This window comes from Lissotriton helveticus, chromosome 8, assembly GCF_964261635.1.
Source record: "Lissotriton helveticus chromosome 8, aLisHel1.1, whole genome shotgun sequence".
In the NCBI taxonomy this organism is placed as follows: Eukaryota; Metazoa; Chordata; class Amphibia; order Caudata; family Salamandridae; genus Lissotriton; species Lissotriton helveticus.
In genome coordinates, this window is record NC_136069.1 from 269652270 (window position 1) to 269675195 (window position 22926).

At 42.7% G+C, this 22926-nt stretch overlaps 1 protein-coding gene across 1 annotated transcript in view; it reads right to left on the minus strand.

The window, feature by feature from the left end:
• Nucleotides 1–4168: 4168 nt before the first annotated feature.
• LOC144772597 (myb/SANT-like DNA-binding domain-containing protein 4) overlaps nucleotides 4169–22926 on the minus strand; it is a 79566-nt gene continuing 60808 nt past the window's right edge. Inside the window, exons 3-4 of the mRNA XM_078657029.1 lie at nucleotides 22406–22450; nucleotides 4169–6035 (exon numbers count right to left, since the gene is read on the minus strand). Coding sequence (XP_078513155.1) covers nucleotides 5460–6035; nucleotides 22406–22450 — 621 coding nt within the window. The 3' untranslated portion in view covers nucleotides 4169–5459. The remainder of the gene's footprint in view (nucleotides 6036–22405; nucleotides 22451–22926) is intronic.

Sequence of the window (22926 nt, forward strand, 5' to 3'; positions counted from 1 at the left end):
AAAACTACCCGACCCACTCCCCAGCCCAGAAAACTACCCCCGACCCACTCCCCAGCCCGGAAAACTACCCCAGCCCGGAAAACTACCCCAGCCCAGAAAACTACGCCGGCCCAGCCCAGAAAACTACCCCGACCCAGCCCAGAAAACTACCCCAACCCCCAGCCCATAAAACTAGCCGACCAACCCCCAGCCCACAAAACTACCCAACCAACCCCCAGCCCACAAAAATACCCAGAGCCACCCTCAGCCCCTCTCACCTCACTGCGGATCTCTCCCTGCTTCCAACCAAATCTAGACTGCCCCCGACCCCCCCAGCCCACAAAAGTATCCCCGACTTACCGCAGCCCACAAAAGTATCCCCGACTCACCGCAGCCCACAAAACATTCCTGACTCACCGCAGCCCACAAAACATTCCCGACCCACCCCTAGTCCACAAAACATTCCCGACTCAGCCCACAAAACATTCCCGACTCACCCCAGCCCACAAAACATTCCCGACCCACCCCTAGTCCACAAAACATTCCCGACTCACCCCCAGCCCACAAAACATTTCCGACTCACCCCCAGCCCACAAAACAACACCCGCCCACCCAGCCCACAAAAGTACTCCGAACCACCTCCCAGCCTCACTTACCTCACTGCTTCCGTCCGTCTGCAAGTCCTACCGTACATTGCCTTAACCACGCACATACTTGGTTAACGCATGCATGGTAGGGCTTGCGGAGTCCGAACACTCGTTTACACCACGGTGTTCCGACTGTTGCCCGATATTTAATAATCTAATCATGAGATTGATCGCTGCCAGTTATCAAATGATCAGGGCCGTAGTAAAGTTTCCAATAGGCAGTAAAAAGAAACTGAAAATGTGTTTTATTTGTCAATACACACATACAAAAACATAAACACAAGAACTTCAAACATGGTGTTAGACATTTTTAAAACACAGTTATATACATGTTTTCTTGCGAATATTGGACCACACTGGTACAAAAATGCTGTGTGACAAAGGATCAAGGATTTCTCAAGCTGTCATTAACAGGAAATCTAACTACTACCCAAAGCACTTACATTCAGAAAATACACATCGAGTTACCTCTAAGCAATTACTTGACTATCAGATAATTAGCATTAATCCTCCCAAATGTATAACCTCACCGGAATGTTTTCAAAAGCTGTTTGACTCTGGCAGCTTAGATAGATGGTTTACATGAACAAAAACATTATGTTCTACAACACTTCTGATTGAAAGGCTAACCATAAATCCAACCTTACAATAGATTTGCAAAACTCTGGATCTTCTGTCCAAGTGAATAATCTTACAATGCAATGCCCATGAAGTCTGTAAAATATGACAACAGCACTAGTTTCAGTTCGAAAACACACATTTAACGTCTTCATATTTTCCGCGCTTATTAACAGCAAAAAACACCAGCATTACACCAACAATGCTAACACATTCCTACAATGTATTATTTAGGCAGCTTAAGAAAGTAATCCTGCTTAGGCTTTGATGTGGCAACAGCTGTATATGACAATCTGAATGGTGGAGTCTAATTTCCTAAAAATCTTGCTCCCAAAAATCTTGCTCCCATTGGAAGCAAAACAAATCTATGGAAACAAATGAATTGAAAACTGGCTGAGCAACAGAAGTTCTCATATCTTTTTTTAGGACTGCAACACTAAACAGACATCCGACCAAGCACATACACTATTAACACAAGAAATGGTTACTTTTCTTGATTAGTTTTGCACCCTCACGCGATTGTAGAAAAACACACATGGTGATGAATGACTTAGTGCTGTGCAATTGCGCACATGTTCAATAAAAACATTTACAGCGTAATCAATACAGGAACAACATCTGTATCAAACGCGTATTTGGCAGTTGATTCTCAAGCTGCAACTTGGAGGTTATCTGTTCTCTATATGTTGACTTTTCTTTAATGTAATGGCTCTCTCTTGCAGGAGAGCTGAAGGGGACAGGAGGTACCCAGCACAATTAGTGAAAACACACAGAATCACTGAGTGATGTTTGAAGAAAGGTACCTAAACTAAAACAGAAAATGAGACCACAGCTCGATGTTGTTTGTGTTATTCTAGATTAAGAAGTGTTGGCATTGGCCCAAATCTTCCTCCTACATAGTTTGCTTAGCAATTGTAGTGCCAATTAGGTATACACATCAAGAAAGCCACAGTTATGACATACTAATCATAATGAAACTCTCCATCATGGCCAATATCAGAATGATTTATAGTTTCCTTTGCATGGCCAAACTTCTCGAAGAGGTAGCAGCGTGACAATTGAAGCCGTTTTCTTAAGTTCCTCAGATATAATCACTTGCAAATCTAAGAGTGTGATTATGTTTCGACACTCAGTGAATTTCATTGTTTTATGCTAGTCAACGGCCTTATCCAATTGAATACTGTTTCAGGGTGCACCAAGCCCATCTATAATCACATATTCCTCCTTAAGTACAGGTAAAGATAACTACATTCACACAGTGTTAGACTCAGACTCTTTAATTTAATAAACACAAAAAACGCATTTAGGGCTGCCTTCTTCTATTTTGATGAATAGACTGTGCAGTAGGGCTCCTTTACATCAGAAAGTATTGATATACACCTTACTAACAGACGTGCTCCAAATACTCATTTGCCTGCTACTCTGTACTCTGTGCCAAAATGCACATTGTGTGGCAAATACATAAAAGTGGCTATGTGTTCTAAAGGTGTTTTACCAGGACTCGCAGAAGTAAAGTAAGCAGGCATATATATACCCATCTGTCCATCCACTAACCTTCTTTCCTTCTAAGTATTAGAAAACAGATAAACGGTGTTCCTATTACAGCAAAAACGGTGTATAAAATGTTAAAAAGAATAATTAACAATGTATAAATAAAATAGCCGATATAGAATAGTAAGACAATACAAGAGTAGAGAAAACAAAGACGGTTCAGGAATGAAATTGTGCAAAACAAGTCCTCTGAGATTAGAACTGTCAAGATATAAGAAATATTGTAAATGGGGACGATCAAAACAAGAGGGCAAAAATAAAAACATTTTCATGCACCCGCATCATACATCACAATGGGGCAGCCATTTCCCTTTTTTTTGGTTTACGATTCAAAGATGGTGAACGACAATCATGGAGTGGTAAAAATTATTGCAAAAATGTGCAAAAGTACATTTGCAGAAAGGAGCGGCTGTTAGCAAATTGTAGCTGAAGGGCCCTCCTAAAAGTTTAACCCTTTTAATGCTGATGACGGAACCGCTCCGTCATCAGCTGCGGTGGCGCTGTGCTGATGACAGAGCGGTTCCGTCATGGCCCGGCCGCTGCGCGGTGCGGATTCCGCGCCTGCGCTGGGCGTTCTATTGAGCGGGCGGGGCCATGACGGAACCGCTCCGTCATGAGCACAGCCCAACCGCGGCTGATGACGGAGCGGTTCCGTCACCAGCATGCGGCGGCCCCACCCCTTAGCGCTGCGGCAGAGTAGCCGCCGCAGCGATGCGGTTAAACAAAAATCATTTTAAAAAGGGACAGGGAGGGGCTGCAAAACAACGGAGGAGTGAGGCAATGGAGAGGTGCTACAAGTAAATCCCACCTCGTCGATAAGTGGAATGGGAATCAGTGAGGGAAGCAAAACGTGGAGCATATGTGGAGCAGGGATATGAATGGTAAAGCAGCACACAAGCGAGAGAGCAAGAAAACATGCTGAAAACAAAAGTAGTTCTCTGATGCGACCTATGGAAGACTACAAATTTTCCAATCAAAAATGATGGAAAAGAGGCAGAGCAGAGGATCAAACACAAGTAGAGGAACCCAAGCCTTTGCATAAAAAGCAAGAAATTAGATCGTTAGGAAAGCCAAGCCATGGGATGACCTAAGTATACTGTATAGTAGGTCAAATGTCTTCGATAACCAAAGCTTTCGGTAGGCAAGACCTTTATTTAAGAGAGAAAAAACGGCATGGAAGGCGGTTTAGACAAAGAAAAAGAGTAAGAGGGGAGGAGGAAAAGGAGTGAGAGGTTGCACACCTTTCGAGATGTGGTGCTTGGATCTAGTACATGTGTTTCACTGCAGGTCTGCTTCTGCCTTTTAGGACAAACATGTACAGCAGAATATAGATGGCTGTGCTGTAAAACCACAATGAAGTCAGCAAACAGGACCAGGATTTTACGTGCACAGAAAATTCATAACTTCCTGCGCCTCTTTTTTAATGTGGTATACTACCTTGAATTTCTTTACACTCTGGCCAAATGACTAATGAAAGGTAACACAAGAATAAGGACTCTAGCTACAGATTTACTAAAAAAATAAATAGTTAGGGAACTGGAGGTACGCTATGATTCCATACCTACGTCCCAATGTGCATGGAGTGCTTAACTTGCTTGTTTGGCAAGAATCTTTTAACAATCGAAGCTAGCTATCTCATTTAACTTATACAATTTGGCCACCAACCTACCTTGATGTAATGGATAGTACAATCTTCCTAATACTTTGGTTACCAAACAACTCTGCAGGTTTATACCAAGTGGCAAATACAGGATACAAGTGTCCCCCAGAAATGAAAGGTTAGAAGCATCAGTAGTGGATATGTATTACCCTCTTTGGAGTAATATAATAGTTGAAGTGAAGCTTAGTCTGGAACTGATCACTGTTGAAAGCAAACAAAATCAATTTTGCATTTTCATTCTAGACTACTCAAAAGCAGCACTTGCACCCTTACACTGTAATGCAGCATTTCAAAATATTTTTATCAAAAAAGGATCCAAATTATGAACCATCTTTGAAAGAAAAAGCACATGGCAAATTAAGTCATGTAGTGTTACAACTAAAATAATATTTTAGAATTGTAGTGTTCTTGATAATACCAGAGAGAAAAACTATACTGTAGTAAAAAAGGGCTGAAGGGCAATAAAGCAGCAATTCATGGCAATGACTAGTATAAAATCTGCATGGGTACAGAGGTCCTCTGTACTTGCTTAATGTGAAAATTCACTGACATGACGGAGATACCCTTCAATTTGTTGAGTAGATGCAACAGGTAATTTGAACTGTTAACTTCTTAAATTCCAACAACAAACCTCACTTATTTAGTTAGGAAACTGCAGCCTGTGAAACTTCAATACTAACTGCACAATCTAATTAATACTGCCCATAAAGTACATGCACATACTTCATGAATTATTGCTACACTACATAAGGTATTAGAAGACATTTCATTGGATGCAGAATAACATTACATTGAAAAATGTGGCATAACAAACCCTCCGATAATACATGTATGCTTCTTTTTCAAATAGCAAACTCTTCACATCCACTATGAACAGACTACAGAGGATATTAAGAACAGTGTTAGTGTTACATGATTACCAGAAGGTTACAAGACCACAATAAACTGGACACTGTTGCTACTTGTTCACAACTATTAAAGCTAATAATGGCGCTTCAGTAGAGCTATTGAGTATGTCCTTCTCTCTGAATTAGGATACGTTCTTTTTCAACCTGCAAGCGCTCCCTGTCAATCTGAAGCTTCTCAGATTCAAACTTTAAAAACTGCAGTCTCTCTTTCTCCAACTGCAATCTTTCCTTTTCGAGTTTTAATTTTTCCGTTTCAATATCCAAGGGCTGCAGAACAGTTTTTTCTGTTTGCAAATGTTCGTTCTCTACGGTAGATTTTTCTGCATGTACTACGTTCATTCGGAGCTTCTCACGTTCAATCTGAAGCCTCTCCTTCTCTAGTTGAAGCCTTTCATACTCCATGTCTAGATGTCGTAATCGTTCCCTTTCGATTTGCAGCCGCTCTTTCTCTACTTGAAGACGTTCAGCCTCAATGGTCAATCGCTGTCTTTCAAGCTCGATTTTCTGCTTCTCTATTGCTATGTGAAGATGTGAATCCCTGTATCCAAGCCTTTTTTGTGCAGAGCTCTGGGTACCAAATTCTTCATTATGGGGAAAAACTTCGGTCAGTTCATTTTCCCTTTTTGAATCAGGCATAACCGAAATACCCTCTTCTTGATCCTCAAACTCATACTAGTGGACAAAGAGAAATTACTGTAAATTATTTTAGCAAAATTAAAAATGAATACTGCTAATTTTTAAGTGCACAAACATCAGAAAATATAAAATAGGTAATATTTGAATAACATACTATTATTTTTTGATGGATCACATCATACACGGTAGCATTAAGGCAGATCATTTCATTTAATACAGTAATTGCAGTATCAACTGGACAAACTACTTACCATCCGGTAATGATTGAAATCATAGATTCCTTACATGAACCACATTCAAAGGTGCCGTATTGGAGCCGCAAACTGTAATTCACCAATATAGAGTCCCAGGCCCAATGGTGGCGCTGACTGATGTTCTGAATGGAGTTGTGTGAATCCACTGGAAAATGCTTATCTCAAAATAAGGCGCAACATGAGCTGGTGAGCTTTGCTCCATCCAATTTGTCCATGCACTACATAATTGAAGGACGGAGCAAAATAAAACAGTGAGAAATAAAAAAGGCAGTTCATTTATCCTCAACAAGCGAGACAGGAGGGTGATCAGGAATTTGCAGGAGCCACTATCCACTAGAAAGATCCTTATCGAATGCAAGTACATAACTTTCTTGTAATTAATTTTTACCTCGGCTGATTCTTCACATGAACCAGCCAAGGAATCGGAGAAGGAATAGGACCATTTCTGGGAATCACAACAAAAAGATTGTAAAATCTCTTTTCAGCATGAATTGTCTTTCTACAGTTCACAAAAAACACGGAAGATACAGTAGGTCTAATACGCTATCATAATAGGAAACCCTTATTATGGAAAATCAGAGTAGTAGAAACCAAATGGTTATCTATAAAAAACACAAGAGAGCATTTTTAACAATCTCAAATCGTGAGTGAAGAAACCCATCAGCACACCGATTGGTGAAGCCTCATCATCTGGTTTTTTTTGACTGCGAATGGTGCCCATGAAACAACACCTCAATTAATTCAATGAGGGTTGTAAAGTGTGGATCATCAAACGCCAAAAAACACAAGCCATCACACAGAAGATGGGTGTTATAAAGAGCTGATAGGAAAAATTGCAGTGCCCAAACAATAATGTGAAAAAGTTAAAAATACCTGTCGTGATGACTAAAGAGCAATTTTATTAGGGGTGACCATCAGGACGGTACGATTAAAAACAGAGTGGGTATAGTATTTTGAAAAAATATTACTAACCATCAAGGATATTAAATGGTCAACATGTTTCAGCCCTTCCGGGCTTTCGTCAGGACCTATGGAGTTCACTACTGCAATTTGTGAAAACAAAAAGGGGACCTACCAATGGTATGGTCGCTTCAGTCCAAGAGCTCTCCTGTGTAGTTAGGAAACATAGAAAAGAGGAAACAAAAATACAAAACAGTCTATATCCAGTACTCTCTCAGATTTTGTACGGAATCTCAATGTAAACAGGCTGATTAACAATCACTGTCAATATCGGATTAGAATCATGTATTTATTACTCACCCATAAGTGTAGGGAGGAAAGGCCTCACCTCTCCTGGCACTCGCTCAGAAAGAAAGAGGCCACGCTCTGAATAAACAAGAAAAAAAGGTGCAATTGCCATTTTATGCATATAATATATACTTTTTAATGAGGAGCTAGCAACTAGAAACCAACAACACACATGGCAGGGGAGGCGCTGCACTAAGGGAAATGAGAAGTGACTCCTCACTATACCCCTTAGGGAGATGACAAACCTTTCACCATGATTTTGTATCTATAAAGTCCTTGTGAAACGAAGGACTGGTGCAAAAAAAGGGGTTTTACAGTGAAAAAGGATGGTTGCTGTGCGTAAATACTCTGGAGCAACCTGAACACAAATTCACTAAATCAAAACAAAACAACTCGCAGATAGAATAGAGGAGCGTAGGGTTGCTCCTTGCATCTATCTGTGGGAATCCAAAAAAGTCTATACTTGTAAAGCTAATGATGTTAGCAAAAACTATTCTTTACAAAGCTACTCGTATTAGCAACAAAGCACACACGCAGCGCTCACCCACCTGTCCGTCGTTACCTCGGTCGTGTAACTGAGCCGAGGGGAAGGTGGTGAGGCTGCCTGTGTGCGCGTTAGAAAAATCACTTAGGCGGACCTGAATGGCAGCTAGCTTACGAGGTGCTGCATACTGATTGGACAGTGGAAAAAGACTCCAACCAATAGTGAACAGGCAACGCGAGGACTGTATGCCTTGCTGTGTTGCCGTTTCCGAAATTCTCCGCGATGTCCTGATTGGTAAAAAAAGCCGGATACGGAAATAAATGGTCCCGGTCCGAGTTAGTTTGTGGTGTTGGAACTCGCCCATTGGTTAGAAAGACTGCCAATGGCTGTGCGATGCTGTTGTAATGGACAAAAACACTCGCATTTGGTACGGGAACCGCGTAGTTTCTAATGTAAAAAGTCTCCACCCAAAAGTTTAAGGATATTGTATTAGTTGGCTAGATTGGGGAGGCGAGTGTCAGTTATGAAGCCTCTTCGGTTCCTTGGTGTTGTGTCATAAAAGCGGGTTGCTCAGATCCCTGGAAGGACTATAAAAGTGAAATATAAGGTAAAGGGGTTTCAGTGTCAGATAGACACAAAACACTAAAACAATTTGCAAAACAATGTTGCTCCGAAGCAGATATAGTGGAAAAATACAGTCTACCATTGGTCATGTGTTACCTGAATGGTACTAACCATTAATATTGGTTTGTTGAGTGTATATACGCATATTAGAACACATTGTGTCAGTGCAGGTAACTGCAGCATATTTACATAACTAATGGTTTACAAATGAATGCGTCAGCCAGGTTTGTTTGCGTTGCATTCTAATGATAAGAATGTTAACTTCTCGTTGCCATGAAGTGCCATCCACTATTATATCTCTTCTCATGGTGAAATGTTATTATAGGTGCGAACAACAGTTAGCTGTATTGACAGAAAGATGGTAAAGGTACCATCGTTAGAAAGACATAATCTCATCAGTTTCGAGTCTTAGGAGGTGGTTTTTATAGCTGTAACCACGGGATATCATCGTTCAGCCCTCGTGTATCACATTGAAGTTTAAAAACCCATTTCTGTTCTTTCCTAAGTAGGAAATGTGAGATGTCTTTTACATGGGAAGGTATGTATGGCTGTTCCAGAACGACCCATTCCAGATCATCTGCTGAATGTTTTTTGCTGAGGAAATGGGAAGTCAAACGTGTGGCTTGTCTGCTGCATCGAATCGTACTCTTGTGCTCCTGTATCCTTAGTTTCACTTTTCTGGTAGTCATCCCTATATAGCGTAGGGAACAGGGGCAAGTGATCTGATATATAACCCTTTCGCTGTTACAATTGGTATGGTTCTTCAGAACCCAAGGACGAGTTGTTCCAATGTCTACTGATAGAGTCTTCTTCGTCTGGGGACACACCGAGCAGCTGCCACAGGGATAATGGCCCTGTACCGGTGGCAGATTCCACAATCTGGTGGTAGTATCACAAATGATAGTTCTTGGTCTGGTGTGGTCTAACTCATCTTTTAAATTTGTGCTTCTCTTGAATGAGAAAAGTGGTAGAGGGATGTTGTCTCCTGTGGTGTTCAAAATATGCCACTTGTGTCTGATAATATTTTGTATTGTGGAAGAGACAGTACTAAAAGTAGTTACACATACAAGTCTGTTCAGTGGAGGTTTAATAATGGCTGGTGCAAGGAGTCCGTCTCGGTGGTTATTGAGAGCTCTCTTGCATGAATTCTTAATCAGCCTGCTGGGGTACAGACGTTGTTTCAATCTCTCTGTCAGACCTGCCGACTGAGTGCGAAAATCAGATGTGGCTGAGCAATTCCTTCGAACCCTCAAAAACTGCCCAAACGGGAGATTCTCACGGAGGGATCTTGGGTGATGGCTATCAAACCTCAAGAGGGAATTGCGTGACATGGGTTTACTGTATAAACTACTCGCAAGGTGTCCCTCAGCTGGAAAAATCAGCAGATCCAAAAAAGCAAGTTCTGTTTTGCTATAGTCCACTGTGAATCTCAGAAAGGGATTCTGGTCATTTAACCAGGTTTGGAAAGCTAGTACGGACTCACTGTCTCCACGCCATATGACTAGAATATCATCGATGTACCTCTTCCACAACACCATCTGATGGTAATATGGATTGTTGTGGTCCATATTACCATCAGATGGTGTTGTGGAAGAGGTACATCGATGATATTCTAGTCATATGGCGTGGAGACAGTGAGTCCGTACTATCTTTCCAAACCTGGTTAAATGACCAGAATCCCTTTCTGAGATTCACAGTGGACTATAGCAAAACAGAACTTGCTTTTTTGGATCTGCTGATTTTTCCAGCTGAGGGACACCTTGCGAGTAGTTTATACAGTAAACCCATGTCACGCAATTCCCTCTTGAGGTTTGATAGCCATCACCCAAGATCCCTCCGTGAGAATCTCCCGTTTGGGCAGTTTTTGAGGGTTCGAAGGAATTGCTCAGCCACATCTGATTTTCGCACTCAGTCGGCAGGTCTGACAGAGAGATTGAAACAACGTCTGTACCCCAGCAGGCTGATTAAGAATTCATGCAAGAGAGCTCTCAATAACCACCGAGACGGACTCCTTGCACCAGCCATTATTAAACCTCCACTGAACAGACTTGTATGTGTAACTACTTTTAGTACTGTCTCTTCCACAATACAAAATATTATCAGACACAAGTGGCGTATTTTGAACACCACAGGAGACAACATCCCTCTACCACTTTTCTCATTCAAGAGAAGCACAAATTTAAAAGATGAGTTAGTCCACACCAGACCAAGAACTATCATTTGTGATACTACCACCAGATTGTGGAATCTGCCACCGGTACAGGGCCATTATCCCTGTGGCAGCTGCTCGGTGTGTCCCCAGACGAAGAAGACTCTATCAGTAGACATTGGAACAACTCGTCCTTGGGTTCTGAAGAACCATACCAATTGTAACAGCGAAAGGGTTATATATCAGATCACTTGCCCCTGTTCCCTACGCTATATAGGGATGACTACCAGAAAAGTGAAACTAAGGATACAGGAGCACAAGAGTATGATTCGATGCAGCAGACAAGCCACACGTTTGACTTCCCATTTCCTCAGCAAAAAACATTCAGCAGATGATCTGGAATGGGTCGTTCTGGAACAGCCATACATACCTTCCCATGTAAAAGACATCTCACATTTCCTACTTAGGAAAGAACAGAAATGGGTTTTTAAACTTCAATGTGATACACGAGGGCTGAACGATGATATCCCGTGGTTACAGCTATAAAAACCACCTCCTAAGACTCGAAACTGATGAGATTATGTCTTTCTAACGATGGTACCTTTACCATCTTTCTGTCAATACAGCTAACTGTTGTTCGCACCTATAATAACATTTCACCATGAGAAGAGATATAATAGTGGATGGCACTTCATGGCAACGAGAAGTTAACCTTCTTATCATTAGAATGCAACGCAAACAAACCTGGCTGACGCATTCATTTGTAAACCATTAGTTATGTAAATATGCTGCAGTTACCTGCACTGACACAATGTGTTCTAATATGCGTATATACACTCAACAAACCAATATTAATGGTTAGTACCATTCAGGTAACACATGACCAATGGTAGACTGTATTTTTCCACTATATCTGCTTCGGAGCAACATTGTTTTGCAAATTGTTTTAGTGTTTTGTGTCTATCTGACACTGAAACCCCTTTACCTTATATTTCACTTTCATAGTCCTTCCAGGGATCTGAGCAACCCGCTTTTATGACACAACACCAAGGAACCGAAGAGGCTTCATAACTGACACTCGCCTCCCCAATCTAGCCAACTAATACAATATCCTTAAACTTTTGGGTGGAGACTTTTTACATTAGAAACTACGCGGTTCCCGTACCAAATGCGAGTGTTTTTGTCCATTACAACAGCATCGCACAGCCATTGGCAGTCTTTCTAACCAATGGGCGAGTTCCAACACCACAAACTAACTCGGACCGGGACCATTTATTTCCGTATCCGGCTTTTTTTACCAATCAGGACATCGCGGAGAATTTCGGAAACGGCAACACAGCAAGGCATACAGTCCTCGCGTTGCCTGTTCACTATTGGTTGGAGTCTTTTTCCACTGTCCAATCAGTATGCAGCACCTCGTAAGCTAGCTGCCATTCAGGTCCGCCTAAGTGATTTTTCTAACGCGCACACAGGCAGCCTCACCACCTTCCCCTCGGCTCAGTTACACGACCGAGGTAACGACGGACAGGTGGGTGAGCGCTGCGTGTGTGCTTTGTTGCTAATACGAGTAGCTTTGTAAAGAATAGTTTTTGCTAACATCATTAGCTTTACAAGTATAGACTTTTTTGGATTCCCACAGATAGATGCAAGGAGCAACCCTACGCTCCTCTATTCTATCTGCGAGTTGTTTTGTTTTGATTTAGTGAATTTGTGTTCAGGTTGCTCCAGAGTATTTACGCACAGCAACCATCCTTTTTCACTGTAAAACCCCTTTTTTTGCACTAGTCCTTCGTTTCACAAGGACTTTATAGATACAAAATCATGGTGAAAGGTTTGTCATCTCCCTAAGGGGTATAGTGAGGAGTCACTTCTCATTTCCCTTAGTGCAGCGCCTCCCCTGCCATGTGTGTTGTTGGTTTCTAGTTGCTAGTTCCTCATTAAAAAGTATATATTATATGCATAAAATGGCAATTGCACCTTTTTTCTTGTTTATTCAGAGCGTGGGCTCTTTCTTTCTGAGCGAGTGCCAGGAGAGGTGAGGCCTTTCCTCCCTACACTTATGGGTGAGTAATAAATACATGATTCTAATCCGATATTGACAGTGATTGTTAATCAGCCTGTTTACATTGAGATCCTGTACAAAATCTGAGAGAGTACTGGATATAGACTGTTTTGTATTTTTGTTTCCTCTTTTCTATGTTTCCTAACTACACAGGAGAGCTCTTGGACTGAAGCGACCATACCATTGGTAGGTCCCCTTTTTGTTTTCACAAATTGCAGTAGTGAACTCCATAGGTCCTGACGAAAGCCCGGAAGGGATGAAACATGTTGACCATTTAATATCCTTGATGGTTAGTAATATTTTTTCAAAATACTATACCCACTCTGTTTTTAATCATACCGTCCTGATGGTCACCCCTAATAAAATTGCTCTTTAGTCATCACGACAGGTATTTTTAACTTTTTCACATTATTGTTTGGGCACTGCAATTTTTCCTATCAGCTCTTTATAACACCCATCTTCTGTGTGATGGCTTGTGTTTTTTGGCGTTTGATGATCCACACTTTACAACCCTCATTGAATTAATTGAGGTGTTGTTTCATGGGCACCATTCGCAGTCAAAAAAACCCAGATGATGAGGCTTCACCAATCGGTGTGCTGATGGGTTTCTTCACTCACGATTTGAGATTGTTAAGAATGCTCTCTTGTGTTTTTTATAGATAACCATTTGGTATCTACTACTCTGATTTTCCATAATAAGGGTTTCCTATTATGATAGCGTATTAGACCTACTGTATCTTCCGTGTTTTTTGATAATTGAGTTGGGGGACAAGATACTAATAGGTCTTTAAACTTCTCCCCTAGGACCCCCTTCACTTTTCTGTTTGTATTTTCTACAGTTCACAACAGACCAATAAAGTAAGGATCAGGTAGTGGCAAATCACAGTGACAGAACCAAAAGAGTAAAGGCAGCTCCCATTCCTCTTTTATAATGAACACATAATACTTCTGGTGGGGGCTACCCTGTCAATTTGTAGCAATATTTCACTGATTAGAGGGCAATCTGGAAGTGGGGTGCTTTCTGCTCATCTTGCTTAGCTTTTTGCCCCCAAACCCAAGGAAGAGGTTACTACTTAGTCCAAAATGTTGTTTTGTAAATCTATTGACCCGCACACCCCTAAATCAACACTAATAACAGCTGGTCTCCCTGTCTAAATGAGGTTGATGTCTTGAGGGAGGGTTATCTGGCTGGGCTGCTGTTGACATTGCATGTGGCTTGGTTAAGCTAACATGTATGTGGAGACATCTGAGCTCGAAGCAACAAACTCGGGGGTGCCTTGTGTGGGGCAGGCAGAGGGGGGAAATGTTTTGGTACCAGAATAGTCAAGGTGGAATGTCTGCCTAAATACTGCTACATTTCTTTTTAGCAGCACCCTACCATGACCTTATGAGAATGTCCTATTAGAAAGTTCAGTTCTTAGTTATGGGTGGCAAAGTAGTTAACCAAACATCAGCCGCAGGAATAGGACACACATATCAAGTAGCGCAGTTCTGACACATGATTACTACCTGGGTTTATTGGGTCTACAAATGGTAGACCCAATGAATTGGCTGTTGGAGAAAAAAAAAATACAAAAATGGAGAAGAACTTGACTGATATACGAATCAAATCTGATTGACACAGAAGCTTTTGAATCCCTTGACAGTCTTATAATTCATGAACCTGCTACGACACTCTACAACCAACTTTGATCTAATGGGTTGGAAAGATATTATATTTTAACTACAGCGGCCGTAACAAGTTTTGGGAACTGGCTAACAAGTCTGTACTGAGATAAAACCATTCGGAGGCACAGGCCTCACGTGACAAAACATATGGGAATAGTCAATTTTCCCTATAAAGCACACAAAAGGTGAGATGGCACTAAAATAGACCTTACAACTAACCTAAACTCTTCAATGTTTCCACGACAAACTGGGTCCTGTCCACAGTTGTGAGAGGCACTCGCTGGTACTGAAAACATTTGTAGATTGGGATGTGGGCCACAGGGTTCATTTGAGATCCTGCATTATACCAAGCCTCTCTGCCAGTTGAGGGTAAGGAAGTAAATTAGTCATGGTGTCTGATAGCAGGACCCAGGGTGCCACAACAGCTGAGCAACACTTTATGGGTACGAAAATTAACTGCATAACATGGAACGTGAGAAGATAAGGTAAATCTTGTAAACGCCACAGGATCCTAACATATTTATGGTGTAGGAATGTGCATGATCCAAGCTGGCTTGGAAGGCTTCACCGGAGACAGAAGTATTGAAAAATACCTCAGATAGACCTTTGGGATATGGCCAGAATGTTACCAGAAATGCACAACTCAAAATGAACACAAATAAATAATAGACACTAAACCTATAAATCCCCCTACAAGATAGCTAAGATGTACCGAGGGCCAGGGATGTATGCCCTATGTGCATACAGTTCCGGGCACATATTTATGGTATGGCCGGTGAGCATTTCAACATCCAGGTTTTTTGGATGGGGGATATGGGGAGTGCTAGGGGAAGTAACAGGTAGAAATATCCATTGGAGCTGCTACAGTACCTGTTCCAGAGACCATAGCCACTCCGGCAGATCTGTAGGTTCCTAGATTTGGCCATCAATCACTAAAATAAATATTTGTATGAACTGGAAAGCTAAAGCGAACCCACATATAAATGGTCTAGAGCCGAGGTGGCCACCATTGTGTCCCAATACAGAAGGAATAATAAGGGCACATCAATAGATGTTTAGGATACTATCTTGCTTGCATTGGAGCAACCACCCTGAACAGAGATAATCCAGGTTTGGAAATCTGATAGGCTCTCGGTCTTAGTACAGAAAGGGGGGGGGGAGGCTTGCATATATTTTTAAACTTACTTATAGTGTAAGGTTTGAATGCATAGTGGCGACAGGACTGACTACGGGGAAGGGAGGTCTTGGAGGTCCATGTCCATGTTCCAAAAGTAGTTTTATATTCTGTTTTTTCCTTGAACTACAATGCATACAACGTTGATAAATATGTATTCGGAAACATTGATTCACGTAATGGTTAACACTGAAAAGATATGCGTATATCAGCCCTGAGAAGGGCGCCAACATAATCTACGATACCATCTGAGTTATATAATTGAGAGAAATGGCAATAAAGGTATATTTATATTTAAAGAAAACCAGTTAAGTGGAATTCTGATCCAGAAACACACGATTGCTCTACTGCGCAGACTGAGTGTGGCTCTACCACGTGGTTTAATACCACAAGACCCCAAACCAATGAGGATCTGTGCTTTCTTTTGACAGGTACTCGCAGGTGTTTATGCCCAGGGGCCCAAACTCCTAAACAGACATCAAAAGGTCCTACAAGAGCAACATATTATTGCTACTCACAGCTAATGTTAACTTATATTCTAAAAAACTAAGATTGAGCTTCCGTTTTTGATAGAAAGCTGATCTATTCACAACAAACAAAATTGTATGATAGGGTTGTAACACTGCCAACAGTATTATTTCCCAAACCTTCAAGAAATGTTACTTGCCTTTCTAGAGGCCAATTTAGCTGTCCAGCATTGATTAGTTGGTGTCACATACAATTTGAAAATTGAGTGATTTATGCAACTTAAATGGCCTGAAACAGTATGGTCATTCCCAGGTCTTTTTGTTCGTCACACCTGGCAGACTTGTAAGGTTCAATGTGTCTGTGCATACCGCATCTGGCTGTGGCAAAGCTATTTATATGACCTGGGCCTTAGCTCCCAAGCACCCCAAAACCGTTCCTAGGATGCTCGTTTCCGGTCCAGGGAGGACCTGCGTTGGCAGTTCGGGCTGGACTGTTCCCATGAGGCACAGAGTCAAGACTGATTTGCATATGGCCAGGTCTAAATTGGGGTGGCATGGTAAGCAAAAGAATGATGGATTTAACCCAGATCTTTTGACTGGGGTGAATGTTTTAATTTGTTCTGCATTCTGTCCATCAATTGTGTCTCTTTTGCTTTCTCACCCCAAGTGCGCCAGGTATGCCCAGACGTGGGTCCTGGGCTCACTGTGCCACTGGAATCAAACTATCCTGGCTGAAGAGGGGTGAAACCCCGAAACCGGTCCTAGGATGCTTGTTTCCGGTCCAGGGAGGACCTGGCTTGGCAGTTCGGGTTGGACTGTTCCCATGAGGCACAGGGTCATGACTGATTTGCATATGGCCAGGTCTAAACTGGGGTGGCATGGTGAGCAAAAGAATGATGGATTTAACCCAGATCTCTTGACCGGGGTGAATGTTTGGATTTGTTCTGCATTCCGTCCATCAATTGTGTGTCTTTTGCAATTGTAATAGCAGCCTTAAGCTTAACTGCGAAACAACTGAGGTGCTGGTGGTGGGAAAAAACCATTTGAGATGGATGGAACTTAACTGGCCTTCCTCATTTTGTGCACATCCCCCCAAAATCAGAAGTCAAAATGCTTGGCTTTTGTATTGACGATAAATTAACAATGGAGACACATGCCCAATAATTAGCATCCACCTGTTTGGCATATTAAGAGCCTTCATAAAATTGCTTAGATGGCTACCACAGACATCGCATAGGCTAATAATACAAGGCTTATTCATCTCCTGACTTGATTATGGGTATTTTTGTTATATCTAGGCAGCCCAAAGTTTGTTTTGAAAAGACTTCAAGTTGTTCATAACCCCGCAGCACTGATTAAAAGAAAAAATACTTTATTGAGCATTTATTCATGAAAGCATACTGACAATAGTATGTGCAACGATGCTCATAACCTATGCCAACCATCATTACTCTGATCTTCCGCCCTTTCTGACTGAGGCTTCCTCCCTCGTGTTCACAGTCCCATTATGTGGCCAGTCTCTGTGCCTGTGTCAGCACTCTTTACACTTTTTCGGAAGTTCGAATGTAATATAATGACTCATGCGGCATACAATGCATCTGCTTACTCAATCTCAGATGGCAACTGTAGGAAGGTGGATACCCGACTATGGTTACCCCAGATTTTTTGCCTTGTGTTTAGCTGGTTTTTGACTTAGTTGGCCTGGGATCCTGCTAATCAGGGCCCCAGGCTATCTGCTCTCTCTTTAAATGAACTCCATGTACTATAGGTACATCACCAATTTGGTACTGGACACCTTGTCAGCCCCTGTACCAGGCACTATAGGTGCCCAGGGCATAGGTGCATCCAAGGCCACCAGGGGCTGCAGCATATCTTTTGCCACCCCTGGCTGGTACTTAAATCGACAACTGGCTGTTCACACAGCTGGGGCAAGGTGGTGTACTCACCCCTTGCTTAGATATAGTATACCTATGTCTAAACCTATATCTGGACACATAGACACCTATAAGTCACTCCTATGGAAGGCCTTTACAATCCTGGAGGCAGAGTGCTTGGTTTTGTGTGAGATGGTGCTCTAGCATGAGCTGAGCCTGCCTGCAGTGTTCGGAACCATTTCCTTACTGCTGTTCCAGTGATACTGCCATACCATATACTCTTAAGTACATTATAATCCTTGCGGTTAATGCTAACTTTGGTTTGGCTTTATCAAAACATGTCGTGTTTGGTGTCATACACTTTGGAATACTACCCCCGCGCCAGTCCTGGTGATGGGGGTAGCATTCCACCCTTCTAGAGGGAGAAGACATGTTACTTTACTTAAAACGCGGTTAATCCTAACCAGAGCCTCAGCATCACAAAATGGATGCTGCTGCCCCGACACAAGTCTGACCTCCTGCTGCTGACCGAAACTTGGCAGGGGAGGCCTGTACAAAGGGTTTCCTGTCACAGGGAGGTGTTACACCACCCCAGACAGGAGATAGTGGATTGGAGCAGGGAGGGTTGAAAGAAACTAGACACTGCCTGGGGCCCACAAGGTGTCCCATGCAAAATCCAGTCAAACCGGTTCTGGGGCACTCCAGCCCCAGCTCTGGCGCGAAACTGGACAAAGGGAAAGGGGTGTAACCACCCCCTTCCTGGGTCCTACCCATAGGAGGGACCTAGCAGGTAATCCAGCCCCTTGATTTGACATAAAAGTAGGAGCTGTGCAGATGCACATCTGATTATCCTGACTGAAACTTATGAAACGAAACTCTGGACCCTTCGACATCCCACTCGACGTGGAAGACTGAAGAATCTCCCTTGTGGTCAAGGAGTGACCACCCTGTGCAAACAGGCACCATCCAGTACCTCGACGTTTGCTTTGTTGCAGTTCCCGCCGGAACTCGAGCGACAGATCGACAAGACCCAGCGTGCCTGCCTTCTAACAGCCCGATCCACAGTCCCTGCAGAGCTGAGACCCGTGGAGGCGACCTGAAGCGTGGGGCCGGCCATCTTGGAAAAACTACGAAGCGCTGACCGTGCAGCATCCGAGGCTCCCTCGAAGCTGTGCATTGGAGTTTGAGAAGCTCCAGCCCTGAGCAGCTTTTGCACCGAAGCTCACCCCTCGACACTCCTCGAGTGTTGCGTGGGGCCCTTTTGCATTTTCCTGCTCAACGCGTTGGTCCGGTCACTTGCCCATTGGCTAGTGGCCCCAGTACCGACGAACATTTTAATTTGCTCTGCTAGTCTGGTAGCTCCAGACTGGCCCTCGCTCCCCTGAAAAGGAGCACCCGCTCAGACCTTGCTGGTCCGAGTAAGAAGCGATCTTCGAATCCTGCGTGGGTTGCCTTTGCCAAGGCCTGTTGACTCCGATCCGGAAGCCGACACCGCCGACAGCGAGAGCCTTCGTGGGACAGCTCGTGATTCACTCCAGGACATCCTCGGTGCCCCAGAGACCACGTGGCAGTGGAGACAAGCTTCACGACAAGCACCTGATTGCGCCCGACATTGCCTGGTTCCTTCCTGGTCACTGGCTAGTGACCCAAACTCTGTCCCCTCTGCTTTCAGGTACTCTACATCTTCGATCCACCCTTGGATCACACCGGACACTTCTCTTCTGGACGCCTGCAGCATCTTCATCTCCAGGCACCATAGATCTTCGTGACGAAACCCGACACATCTTTGCACCTGTGCACCCGCTTCCTGTGGGTGAGGTAACTCTTGAACGCCGGTGCTCCTGTAGTGGTTTACACCTCTAGTGTCTAAGTCTAAAGTTTTGTCCTTCTAGTCCAGTCGGAAGACTCTTAAAACTGTAACCCGATAACTTTTACGCACCATTGACTTTGCATTGGTGCATGCGTGTGCTTTAGACACTGCACCCGAATCCCGCGGGCTACTCCCGTCCTAACTGCTGTTAGTCCAGTGTAGTCCCAGCGATTCCCAAGGCCCTAGGCCTTACCCCTGAGCGATTAGTGATACTTATACCATTTTTTTGGATATATGGTTTGAGTGGCCACCGGCCTCATCCATAATTGTGCAACTTGTATATGTTATACTGTGCTTTTGTTTAAACACTTGTGCTTCTTTACTCATAAAGAGTACTGGGGATTATTCTGAGAATAAATACATATATTTTTATAATATATAACTTGTGTGGTGTCCTTTCATTTGATATTACAGGATTGCATATGGTAAAACAGCTGGCTTCACATGTCCTCTTGAGTTAAGCCTTTAGGCTGCTTAGTCCATGCCACCTCTAGGATAGCTTGTCTATAAGGTTGGCATACAACCACCACCATAAGGGATTGTTTGGACTGATATAAGGTGCCCCCAGAATTGGAGACATCATACATCAGGCCAACTTCTCACAGCAACCCCTTGTCCCCCTCCTTTCTTCCCCCCAGCCGGGGTGTCTTGAATTACCTACACTAATGCGCACCTCAGGTCCACTCACTTGGAACCTCGACTCAGAAGTCTTATTCTCCACTCATCCTTCAGGCTCCTATTAACTGGATGGCACACCCAAACCTTCCTTCCCCATTCCATCCCTTCCATGTCTTTAGATCAGGCTACTTTATGGTGCAGACTTTTGCGAATTCCCCTGTTGCCCTTAATCCATGGTTTCTTCTGGCTGCTTGAGTTGCACTTCCAACACTTCCCACGCCCTACCTGCCTCAAGCGCCTTCTCACTACCATTCACGCCGCAGGCAGCACTGATAGTATTGAAGATTCCCAAGCATCAAGCTACCACTACTGCCCTAGCAAGCCTTCACTGGCTGCCAGTACTTAAGAGAATACACTTCAAAGTATTGTGTATGGCTCATAGAGCAATACATAATAAAAGAGGTCCTAAATGGAGTCAAAATCTTCTCACTCCATATTACTGCAAGAGTATCGCGGTCCAGCACTCAACTTCTTCTTGCAGTCCCAAGGATAAAGAAATGCAGGAGTGGTGGTAGGTCATTTAACCTTTTTAGTACCCAAATTGTGGAATGGACTCCCTCTGAACTAGCATTCAGAAACTTTCTAAAATCTTTTCCGTTCTAGTTATAGATTCATTTGAGAACATCATGTTGTTCTACCACTGGGGAGCCTCTTGTGGTAGCCATGTGCTTTAGAAATCCCGGTGAATATGATAGAATTCTGCTGTCGTGCCGGCAGTGTGGTGGTCAGACAGCCACAGCGAGTACGGTGGACCTAGGGCTGAAAGTCTATGACATCTACATCCAAATAAGTCTGAACCCACTATCTAGGGGAAGCACAGACCCAGGGTCTGCTCCAAAGACCGGAAAAAACAACACTTTATATGGCAAGCAATTCTTCCCTGCAGGAATCCAGTAATGCTGCATGCGCAACAAAAAAAGGGTTATTTTTGATAAGCAGATGGATCAGCAGCAAACAGTATCTCCGACTAACAAACTGTACCAGAGTCCATCCTATGGCGAATTGAGGTACACTTAAAGTCTATACTCTGGACTGAAAAGTAGCCATGCTGATTTAATTTTTCACAGTGGTAATGCGTTTGTATTGTTTTCATACATAAATTTAAATGTTTCCAACTTAGGCCATAAAAAAAGGTTTAGAAAGGCTTAATGACACAGGCTAAGAAATTGACGAATCAGATGACAGAGGTTGTCCATGTAGGTGTGCAATGCCCTAATAGAACCTGAACACTTGTTAAGGGAGTTGAGCCTACTACTGCCAAAGCACCACCAGACTAAGGGAAAAGGAGAAGACGTGCCATCTGCCAAAAGTATATTCAATAGATCTTTATCCAAAAGGCTTATTGGAACGTATTAGGGGACTTCTAATGGCCTGGAATGCTACTAAGGTGACAATGACAATAGATCAAGATTAGATGACTGGAGTGGGTGCAAAGGCAATATAATTGTCAGTAAAATGTGGAGTCTGTGGGGGATGATGGCACTGTAGACCTTCCTATTTCAGCAACCTATACCAACAAAGTGGGGCAGAAACTTATTAGGGGGCGGATACATTCTAGCCTTAATGAATCAAGCCATCTCTCACAGCTAAAGCGCTGGTGTTTATTTTGAATAAATAAGTGATGAAAAGCATTTATGTGGCTCAATGGCTAATAAATGTGTCTTGGGGCTTAATTTCTCCTTCCACTTGGATACTATATATTCAGTACTTACTCTTAAATTTCTACATTGGAAATGCATATAAAATAGTGCAAAATGTTGTAAATTAGATTGTCTTCAAACCAGCAACTTGTACAAAGCTTATAATTTACACATATACAGTTTTGGAGAGGTGCTAATAAAGTTTAAGACTAACCTGCTCTTGAAATTTCCCTGGTCCACGCAGATGATTGTTCCAGGGCTGCATGAATAAAAAATAAGCAAGGATGAATAGGCAGGCAAACTTTCAAAATTACAGAATTTCAATGTTTTAAAAAGAACTATTCTTGAAATGTAAATATTATCATTCAAGGTCTGAATGTAGCATCGGTAATCTTCCAGTCATTAGTTGCCAACTGCCCAAAAAGTATTTGCTTTTTAGACGATCTTTAGGTATGTGTTTTTATTATCATTTCGTCAAAGATTATGCAAAGACCAGGCCCTCAACTCAAAGCCATTATAGGAGAGTCCTAAAATTAGCGATGGCCATTCAGCACAGCAAAAAGAGTTGGAAAGATTAAAACCAATCATGATAGATTTAATTTATTTGCTGTATATTGATTGTTGGAGAATGATAAATACAAAAACGGAGAAGAGCTTGACTGATATAGCTTGACTGATCTACAAATCAAATCTGATTGACATAGAAGCTTTTGAATCCCTTAGCCATCTTATAAA